General features: G+C 50.3%; 2 protein-coding genes across 2 annotated transcripts in view; one reads left to right on the top strand and one right to left on the bottom strand.

Moving 5' to 3' along the window:
• Positions 1–10,000, bottom strand: part of LOC135532479 (zinc finger protein 436-like) — a 781,678-nt gene that overhangs the window by 520,276 nt on the left and 251,402 nt on the right. The gene's annotated exons all lie outside the window — the stretch shown is intronic.
• Positions 1–10,000, top strand: part of LOC135532795 (protein sidekick-1-like) — a 346,541-nt gene that overhangs the window by 197,675 nt on the left and 138,866 nt on the right. The window contains exons 12-14 of the mRNA XM_064960236.1: positions 1,292–1,394; positions 2,040–2,210; positions 4,973–5,109. Coding sequence (XP_064816308.1) covers positions 1,292–1,394; positions 2,040–2,210; positions 4,973–5,109 — 411 coding nt within the window. The remainder of the gene's footprint in view (positions 1–1,291; positions 1,395–2,039; positions 2,211–4,972; positions 5,110–10,000) is intronic.

Genomic DNA, 10,000 nt, shown 5'->3' with positions numbered 1-10,000 from the left:
GCTGAAGATTGGCTGGTTGTGTGGTCAGCTGATGTTTGGCTGGTTGTATGGTCAGCTGATGATTGGCTGGTTGTGTGGTCAGCTGATGTTTGGCTGGTTGTATGGTCAGCTGATGATTGGCTGGTTGTATGGTCAGCTGATGATTGGCTGCTTGTGTGGTCAGCTGATGATTTGGCTGGTTGTGTGGTCAGCTGAAGATTGGCTGGTTGTGTGGTCAGCTGATGATTTGGTTCTGGTTAAGGCCAGTTTGGTTTGGATCAGATACAAGTTTAGAAACATCATCTCCTCTCTAATAGTAATAATAGTCTAATGGTATACAGTCTGCTCTCCTGTCCCAATCACATCTAATGGTATACAGTCTGCTCTCCTGTCCCAATCACATCTAATGGTATACAGTCTGCTCTCCTGTCCCAATCACATCTAATGGTATACAGTCTGCTCTCCTATCCCAATCACATCTAATGGTTCACTAACTGACCTCCTAATGGTTCACTAACTGACCTCCTAATGGTTCACTAACTGACCTCCTAATGGTTCACTAACTGACCTCCTAATGGTTCACTAACTGACCTCCTAATGGTTCACTAACTGATCTCCTAATGGTTCACTAACTGACCTCCTAATGGTTCACTAACTGATCTCCTAATGGTTCACTAACTGACCTCCTAATGGTTCACTAACTGACCTCCTAATGGTTCACTAACTGACCTCCTAATGGTTCACTAACTGACCTCCTAATGGTTCACTAACTGACCTCCTAATGGTTCACTAACTGACCTCCTAATGGTTCACTAACTGACCTCCTAATCGTTCACTAACTGATCTCCTAATGGTTCACTAACTGACCTCCTAATGGTTCACTAACTGACCTCCTAATGGTTCACTAACTGACCTCCTAATGGTTCACTAACTGACCTCCTAATGGTTCACTAACTGATCTCCTAATGGTTCACTAACTGACCTCCTAATGGTTCACTAACTGATCTCCTAATGGTTCACTAACTGACCTCCTAATGGTTCACTACCTGATCTCCTAATGGTTCACTACCTGACCTCCTAATGGTTCACTAGCTGACAGCCTTTTCTGACACAAATAGTGTCCAAACTGAAACTCTAGATTTGGCTTGTAGTCCAAAACCCCAGAAGTGACCTCTGGTTGGTTCGGCCGTCCCTTTGGGAGAAATGAAAGGAGAATGAAGAGAGTTGGAATAAACACTGAAAATTAGATATGATATGAGATAATATCATGATGATGATGATGACCCCCTTAACCTCTGACCTCTCTCTGCAGTTCGTACATTTATCTCCGTCCCGCCGGTGGACCAGAGGGTCATCAAGGGAACCACGGCAACCCTGGACTGTAACGCTACACACGACCCCAGAGTCAACATCAGGTAGGGGAGCGTGTGTGTGTGTGTTAACATCAGGTAGGGGAGGGTGTGTGTGTGTGTTAACATCAGGTAGGGGAGGGTGTGTGTGTTAACATCAGGTAGGGGAGAGTGTGTGTGTGTTAACATGGTTCTGTATCTCTGTAGTGTGGTGCAGTACCCCTCCAGCCCAGCGGGGGCAGAGTGTCTGTATGTTAACATGGTTCTGTATCTCTGTAGTGTGGTGCAGTACCCCTCCAGCCCAGCGGGGGCAGAGTGTCTGTATGTTAACATGGTTCTGTATCTACGTAGTGTGGTGCAGTACCCCTCCAGCCCAGCGGGGGCAGGGTGTCTGTATGTTAACAAGGTTCTGTATCTCTGTAGTGTGGTGCAGTACCCCTCCAGCCCAGCGGGGGCAGGGTCTCTGTATGTTAACATGGTTCTGTATCTCTGCAGTGTGGTGCAGTACCCCTCCGGCCCAGCGGGGGCAGAGTGTCTGTATGTTAACATGGTTCTGTATCTCCGTAGTGTGGTGCAGTACCCCTCCAGCCCAGCGGGGGCAGAGTGTCTGTATGTTAACATGGTTCTGTATCTCTGTAGTGTGGTGCAGTACCCCTCCAGCCCAGCGGGGGCAGAGTGTCTGTATGTTAACATGGTTCTGTATCTCCGTAGTTTCCAGTGGCAGCGTGGTGCAGTACCCCTCCAGCCCAGCGGGGGCAGAGTGTCTATATTGTCGGGTTCTCTGACCATCAGCCAGACTTGGTCAGGCGACATAGGAGACTATACCTGCACTGTGACATCACAGGCCGGGAACCAATCACGCTCCGCACGCCTCGAAGTCATGTGAGTTACACACACATACATAACTTGGGACTTCAAACTTTCACACTCTCTGGCTGAATCCCACATTCCCATGTCTGAGTAGTTCTATCTGATGTCATAATACAATCCCCTCAGGCCTCGCCCCTCCATTTTCGTGTTCACGCAATCTCCATCTCTCTGTCCCTCTCTCCATCTCTCTGTCTCTCTCTCCATCTCTCTGTCCCTCTCTCCAGCTCTCTGTCTCTCTCTCCATCTCTCTGTCCCTCTCTCCAGCTCTCTGTCTCTCTCTCCATCTCTCTGTCCCTCTCTCCAGCTCTCTGTCTCTCTCTCCATCTCTCTGTCCCTCTCTAACTCAATTCAATTCAATTCAAGGGCTTTATTGGCATGGGAAACATGTGTTAACATTGCCAAAGCAAGTAAGGTAGATAATATATAAAGTGAATATATAAAGTGAAATAAGCAATAAAAATGAACAGTAAACATCACACATACAGAAGTTTCTGTCTCTCTCTCCATCTCTCTGTCCCTCTCTCCAACTCTGTCTCTCTCCATCTCTCTGTCCAACTCTCTGTCTCTCTTCATCTCTCTGTCCCTCTCTACATCTCTCTGTCTCTCTCTACATCTCACTGTCCCTCTCTCCAACTCTCTGTCTCTCTCTCCATCTCTCTCTCCAACTCTCTGTCTCTCTCCATCTCTCTGTCCCTCTCTCCAGCTCTGTCTCTCTCTACATCTCTCTGTCTCTCTCTACATCTCTCTCTCCAACTCTCTCTCTCTCTCTCCATCTCTCTGTCCCTCTCTCCATTTCTCAAACCTCAAATCTGTCTAATATATCACATGCCTTCAGATCAAATAATAGAAAGTAATATTGTATTTTTCCCCCTCTCTCCCTCCTCTCTCTCCCTCCCTCTCTCTCCCTCCTCTCTCTCTCTCCCTCCCCCTCTCTCCCTCCTCTCTCTCCCTCCCCTCTCTCCCTCCTCTCTCTCCCTCCCCTCTCTCCCTCCTCTCTCTCCCTCCCCCTCTCTCCCTCCCTCTCTCTCCCTCCTCTCTCTCTCCCCCTCTCTCCCTCCTCTCTCTCCCTCCCTCTCTCCCTCCTCTCTCTCCCTCCCTCTCTCTCTACCTCCATCCACCTCCCTCTCATCCCCTCTCTCCCTCCCTCCACCATCCTCTCATCCCCTCTCTCCCTCCTCTCTCCCTCCCTCTCTCTCTACCTCCCCCCACCTCCCCTCTCTCTCCCTCCCTCCACCTCCCTCTCTTTCTACCTCCCCTCTCCTCCACTCTCTCCCTCACCTCTCTCCCTCCCCTCTCTCCCTCCTCTCTCCCTCCCTCTCTCCCTACCTCCCTCCACCTCCCCTCTCTCTCCTCCCCTCTCTCCCTCCCCTCTCTCCCTCCCTCTCTCTCTCCCTCCCTCCATCTCCCTGTCTCTCCTCCAATCTCTCCCTCCCCCTCTCTCCCTCCCTCCACCATCCTCTCATCCCCTCTCTCCCTCCTCTCTCCCTCCCTCTCTCTCTACCTCCCACCACCTCCCCTCTCTCTCCCTCCCTCCACCTCCCTCTCTCTCTACCTCCCCTCTCCTCCACTCTCTCCCTCACCTCTCTCCCTCCCCTCTCTCCCTCCTCTCTCCCTCCCTCTCTCCCTACCTCCCTCCACCTCCCCTCTCTCTCCTCCCCTCTCTCCCTCCCCTCTCTCCCTCCCTCTCTCTCTCCCTCCCTCCATCTCCCTGTCTCTCCTCCCATCTCTCCCTCCCCCTCTCTCCCTCCCTCCACCTCCCTCTCATCCCCTCTCTCCCTCCCTCTCTCTCTCCCTCCCTCCCTCCCTCCACCTCCCCTCTCTCTCCTCCCCTCTCTCCCTCCCCCTCTCTCCCTCCCTCCACCTCCCTCTCATCCCCTCTCTCCCTCCCTCTCTCTCTCTCTCCCTCCCTCCCTCCCTCCACCTCCCCTCCCTCTCATCCCCTCTCTCCCTCTCTCTCCCTCCCTCCCTCCCTCTCTCCCTCGCCCCTCTCTCCCTCCCTCCACCTCCCTCTCATCCCCTCTCTCTCTCCCTCCCTCTCTCCCTCCCTCCCTCTCATCCCCTCTCTCTCTCCCTCCCTCTCTGCCTCCCTCCCTCTCTCCCTCCACCTCCCCCTCCCTCCACCTCCCTCTCTCTCCTCCCCTCTCTCCCCTCCCCCTCTCCCCCTCCCTCCCTCTCTCCTCCCCTCTCCCTCTCCTCCCCTCTCCCTCCACCTCCCCTCTCTCCTCCCCCTCTCTCCCCTCCCCCTCTCCCCCTCCCTCCCTCTCCTCCCCTCTCCCTCCACCTCCCCCTCTCTCTCCTCCCCTCTCTCCCCTCCCCTCCCTCCCTCTCCTCCCCTCTCCCTCCACCTCCCCTCTCTCTCCCCCCCTCTCCCCTCCCCCTCCCTCCCTCTCCTCCCCTCTCCCTCCACCTCCCCTCTCCTCCCTCCCCCTCTCCCCTCCCCCTCTCCCCCTCCCTCCCTCTCCTCCCCTCTCCCTCTCCTCCCCTCTCCCTCCACCTCCCCTCTCTCTCCTCCCCCTCTCTCCCCTCCCCCTCTCCCCCTCCCTCCCTCTCCTCCCCCTCTCCCTCCACCTCCCCTCTCTCTCCTCCCCTCTCTCCCCTCCCCCTCCCTCCCTCTCCTCCCCTCTCCCTCCACCTCCCCTCTCTCTCCTCCCCTCTCTCCCCTCCCCCTCCCTCCCTCTCCTCCCCTCTCCCTCCACCTCCCCCCTCCCCTCTCCCCTCCCCTCTCCCTCCACCTCCCCTCTCTCCCCTCCCCCTCTCCCCCTCCTGTCCCACAGTGAGCTCCCCCACTCCCCCAGGTCTCTGTCTGTGTCTCTGAATGATTCAGACAGCCGTTCAGTTCTTCTCTCCTGGGTCAGACCCTTCGATGGAAACTCTCCTCTTCTACACTACATACTGGAGCTGTCTGAGAACAGTGAGTTTCTGCTCTGGGTCTGTTAGTGGTAGAGTGGAGGTCTGTTAGTGGTAGAGGGGAGGTCTGTTAGTGGTAGAGTGGAGGTCTGTTAGTGGTAGACTGGAGGTCTGTTAGTGGTAGAGTAGAGGTCTGTTAGTGGTAGAGTGGAGGTCTGTTAGTGGTAGAGTGGAGGTCTGTTAGTGGTAGAGTGGAGGTCTGCTAGTGGTAGAGTGGAGGTCTGTTAGTGGTAGAAGGGAGGTCTGTTAGTGGTAGAGTGGAGGTCTGTTAGTGGTAGAGTGGAGGTCTGTTAGTGGTAGAGTGGAGGTCTGTTAGTGGTAGAGTAGAGGTCTGTTAGTGGTAGAGTGGAGGTCTGTTAGTGGTAGAAGGGAGGTCTGTTAGTGGTAGAGTGGAGGTCTGCTAGTGGTAGAGTGGAGGTCTGTTAGTGGTAGAAGGGAGGTCTGTTAGTGGTAGAGTGGAGGTCTGTTAGTGGTAGAGTGGAGGTCTGTTAGTGGTAGAGTAGAGGTCTGTTAGTGGTAGAGTGGAGGTCTGTTAGTGGTAGAGTGGAGGTCTGTTAGTGGTAGAGTGGAGGTCTGCTAGTGGTAGAGTGGAGGTCTGTTAGTGGTAGAAGGGAGGTCTGTTAGTGGTAGAGTAGAGGTCTGTTAGTGGTAGAGTGGAGGTCTGCTAGTGGTAGAGTGGAGGTCTGTTAGTGGTAGAGTGGAGGTCTGTTAGTGGTAGAAGGGAGGTCTGTTAGTGGTAGAGGGGAGGTCTGTTAGTGGTAGAGTGGAGGTCTGTTAGTGGTAGAGTGGAGGTCTGTTAGTGGTAGAGTGGAGGTCTGTTAGTGGTAGAGTGGAGGTCTGTTAGTGGTAGAGTGGAGGTCTGTTAGTGGTAGAGTAGAGGTCTGTTAGTGGTAGAGTGGAGGTCTGTTAGTGGTAGAGTGGAGGTCTGTTAGTGGTAGAGTGGAGATCTGTTAGTGGTAGAGTGGAGGTCTGCTAGTGGTAGAGTGGAGGTCTGTTAGTGGTAGAGTAGAGGTCTGTTAGTGGTAGAGTGGAGGTCTGTTAGTGGTAGAGTGGAGGTCTGTTAGTGGTAGAGGGGAGGTCTGTTAGTGGTAGAGTGGAGGTCTGTTAGTGGTAGAGTGGAGGTCTGTTAGTGGTAGAGTGGAGGTCTGTTAGTGGTAGAGTGGAGGTCTGTTAGTGGTAGAGTGGAGGTCTGTTAGTGGTAGAGTAGAGGTCTGTTAGTGGTAGAGTGGAGGTCTGTTAGTGGTAGAGTGGAGGTCTGTTAGTGGTAGAGTGGAGATCTGTTAGTGGTAGAGTGGAGGTCTGCTAGTGGTAGAGTGGAGGTCTGTTAGTGGTAGAGTAGAGGTCTGTTAGTGGTAGAGTGGAGGTCTGCTAGTGGTAGAGTAGAGGTCTGTTAGTGGTAGAGTGGAGGTCTGTTAGTGGTAGAGTGGAGGTCTGCTAGTGGTAGAGTGGAGGTCTGTTAGTGGTAGAGTGGAGGTCTGTTAGTGGTAGAGTGGAGGTCTGTTAGTGGTAGAAGGGAGGTCTGTTAGTGGTAGAGTGGAGGTCTGTTAGTGGTAGAGTGGAGGTCTGTTAGTGGTAGAGTAGAGGTCTGTTAGTGGTAGAGTGGAGGTCTGCTAGTGGTAGAGTAGAGGTCTGTTAGTGGTAGAGTGGAGGTCTGCTAGTGGTAGAGTGGAGGTCTGTTAGTGGTAGAGTGGAGGTCTGTTAGTGGTAGAGTGGAGGTCTGTTAGTGGTAGAGTAGAGGTCTGTTAGTGGTAGAGGGGAAGTCTGCTAGTGGTAGAGTGGAGGTCTGTTAGTGGTAGAGTAGAGGTCTGTTAGAGAGAGGTAGGTAGGAAGAAACAGAGGGAGAGAGAGAAAGAGAGACAGAGAGAGAGGGATGTGTGGAGAGAGAGAGAGATGAGACAGAGAGAGAGGGATGTGTGGAGAGAGAGAGAAAGAGAGACAGAGAGAGAGGGTTGTGTGGAGAGAGAGAGAGAGAGAGACAGAGAGAGAGGGATGTGTGGAGAGAGAGAGAAAGAGAGACAGAGAGAGAGGGATGTGTGGAGAGAGAGAGAAAGAGAGACAGAGAGAGAGGGATGTGTGGAGAGAGAGAGAAAGAGAGACAGAGAGAGAGGGATGTGTGGAGAGAGAGAGAAAGAGAGACAGAGAGAGAGGGATGTGTGGAGAGAGAGAGAAAGAGAGACAGAGAGAGAGGGATGTGTGGAGAGAGAGAGAAAGAGAGACAGAGAGAGAGGGATGTGTGGAGAGAGAGAGAGAGAGAGACAGAGAGAGAGGGATGTGTGGAGAGAGAGAGAGAGAAAGAGACAGAGAGAGAGGGATGTGTGGAGAGAGAGAGAGATGAGAGAACCCCAGAGAAACAGGAGCAGTTTCAGTGTCTGATTGATTTGTAGAGAGACAGAATGACCTGGACCACACTACACTGATTACCTGAGACCGTCTCTGTGAAGAACACAGTAGAGATCTAGGTTATACACTAGAGAGAGGGAGAGATGATATAGATGTAGGTTATACACTAGAGAGAGGGAGAGATGATATAGATGTAGGTTATACACTAGAGAGAGGGAGAGATGATATAGATGTAGGTTATACACTAGAGAGAGGGAGAGGAGGGTATAGATGTAGGTTATACACTAGAGAGAGGGAGAGGAGAGTATAGATGTAGGTTATACAGTAGAGAGAGGGAGAGATGATATAGATGTAGGTTATACACTAGAGAGAGGGAGAGAGGAGAGTATAGATGTAGGTTATACACTAGAGAGAGGGAGAGATGATATAGATGTAGGTTATACACTAGAGAGAGGGTGAGGAGGGTATAGATGTAGGTTATACACTAGAGAGAGGGAGAGATGATATAGATGTAGGTTATACACTAGAGAGGTAGAGGAGGGTATAGATGTAGGTTATACACTAGAGAGAGGGTGAGGAGGGTATAGATGTAGGTTATACACTAGAGAGAGGGAGAGATGATATAGATGTAGGTTATACACTAGAGAGGTAGAGGAGGGTATAGATGTAGGTTATACACTAGAGAGAGGAGGGTATAGATGTAGGTTATACACTAGAGAGAGGAGGGTATAGATGTAGGTTATACACTAGAGAGAGGTAGAGGAGTGTATAGATGTAGGTTATACACTAGAGAGGTAGAGGAGGGTATAGATGTAGGTTATACACTAGAGAGGGAGAGGAGGGTATAGATGTAGGTTATACACTAGAGAGAGGGAGAGGAGGGTATAGATGTAGGTTATACACTAGAGAGAGGGAGAGGAGGGTATAGATGTAGGTTATACACTAGAGAGAGGAGGGTATAGATGTAGGTTATACACTAGAGAGAGGGAGAGGAGGGTATAGATGTAGGTTATACACTAGAGAGAGGGAGAGGAGGGTATAGATGTAGGTTATACACTAGAGAGAGGAGGTTATAGATGTAGGTTATACACTAGAGAGAGGTAGAGGAGGGTATAGATGTAGTTTATACACTAGAGAGAGGGAGAGGAGGGTATAGATGTAGGTTATACACTAGAGAGAGGAGGGTATAGATGTATGTTATACACTAGAGAGAGGAGGGTATAGATGTAGGTTATACACTGGAGAGAGGGAGAGGAGGGTATAGATGTAGGTTATACACTAGAGAGAGGAGGGTATAGATGTATGTTATACACTAGAGAGAGGAGGGTATAGATGTAGGTTATACACTAGAGAGAGGAGAGTATAGATGTAGGTTATACACTAGAGAGAGGGAGATATGATATAGATGTAGGTTATACACTAGAGAGAGGAGGGTATAGATGTAGGTTATACACTAGATAGAGGAGGGTATAGATGTAGGTTATACACTAGAGAGAGGAGGGTATAGATGTAGGTTATACACTAGAGAGGTAGAGGAGGGTATAGATGTAGGTTATACACTAGAGAGAGGGAGAGGAGGGTATAGATGTAGGTTATACACTAGAGAGAGGAGGATATAGATGTAGGTTATACACTAGAGAGAGGAGGGTATAGATGTAGATTATACACTAGAGAGAGGGAGAGGAGGGTATAGATGTAGGTTATACACTAGAGAGAGGAGGGTATAGATGTAGGTTATACACTAGAGAGAGGAGGGTATAGATGTAGGTTATACACTAGAGAGAGGGAGAGGAGGGTATAGATGTAGGTTATACACTAGAGAGAGGAGGATATAGATGTAGGTTATACACTAGAGAGAGGAGGGTATAGATGTAGATTAAACACTAGAGAGAGGGAGAGGAGGGTATAGATGTAGGTTATACACTAGAGAGGTAGAGGAGGGTATAGATGTAGGTTATACACTAGAGAGGTAGAGGAGGATATAGATGTAGGTTATACACTAGAGAGAGGAGGGTATAGATGTAGGTTATACACTAGAGAGAGGAGGGTATAGATGTAGATTATACACTAGAGAGAGGGAGAGGAGGGTATAGATGTAGGTTATACACTAGAGAGAGGAGGGTATAGATGTAGGTTATACACTAGAGAGAGGAGGGTATAGATGTAGGTTATACACTAGAGAGAGGGAGAGAGGAGAGTATAGATGTAGGTTATACACTAGAGAGGTAGAGGAGGGTATAGATGTAGGTTATACACTAGAGAGGTAGAGGAGGGTATAGATGTAGGTTATACACTAGAGAGAGGGAGAGATGATATAGATGTAGGTTATACACTAGAGAGAGGAGGATATAGATGTAGGTTATACACTAGAGAGAGGAGGGTATAGATGTAGGTTATACACTAGAGAGAGGGAGAGGAGGGTATAGATGTAGGTTATACACTAGAGAGAGGGAGAGATGATATAGATGTAGGTTATACACTAGAGAGGTAGAGGAGGGTATAGATGTAGGTTATACACTAGAGAGAGGGAGAGGAGGATATAGATGTAGGTTATA

Source organism: Oncorhynchus masou, chromosome 5 (assembly GCF_036934945.1).
Source record: "Oncorhynchus masou masou isolate Uvic2021 chromosome 5, UVic_Omas_1.1, whole genome shotgun sequence".
Lineage (NCBI taxonomy): Eukaryota > Metazoa > Chordata > Actinopteri > Salmoniformes > Salmonidae > Oncorhynchus > Oncorhynchus masou.
Note: the sequence above shows the minus strand (reverse complement) of the source record. Positions and strands in the feature narration are given on the sequence as shown.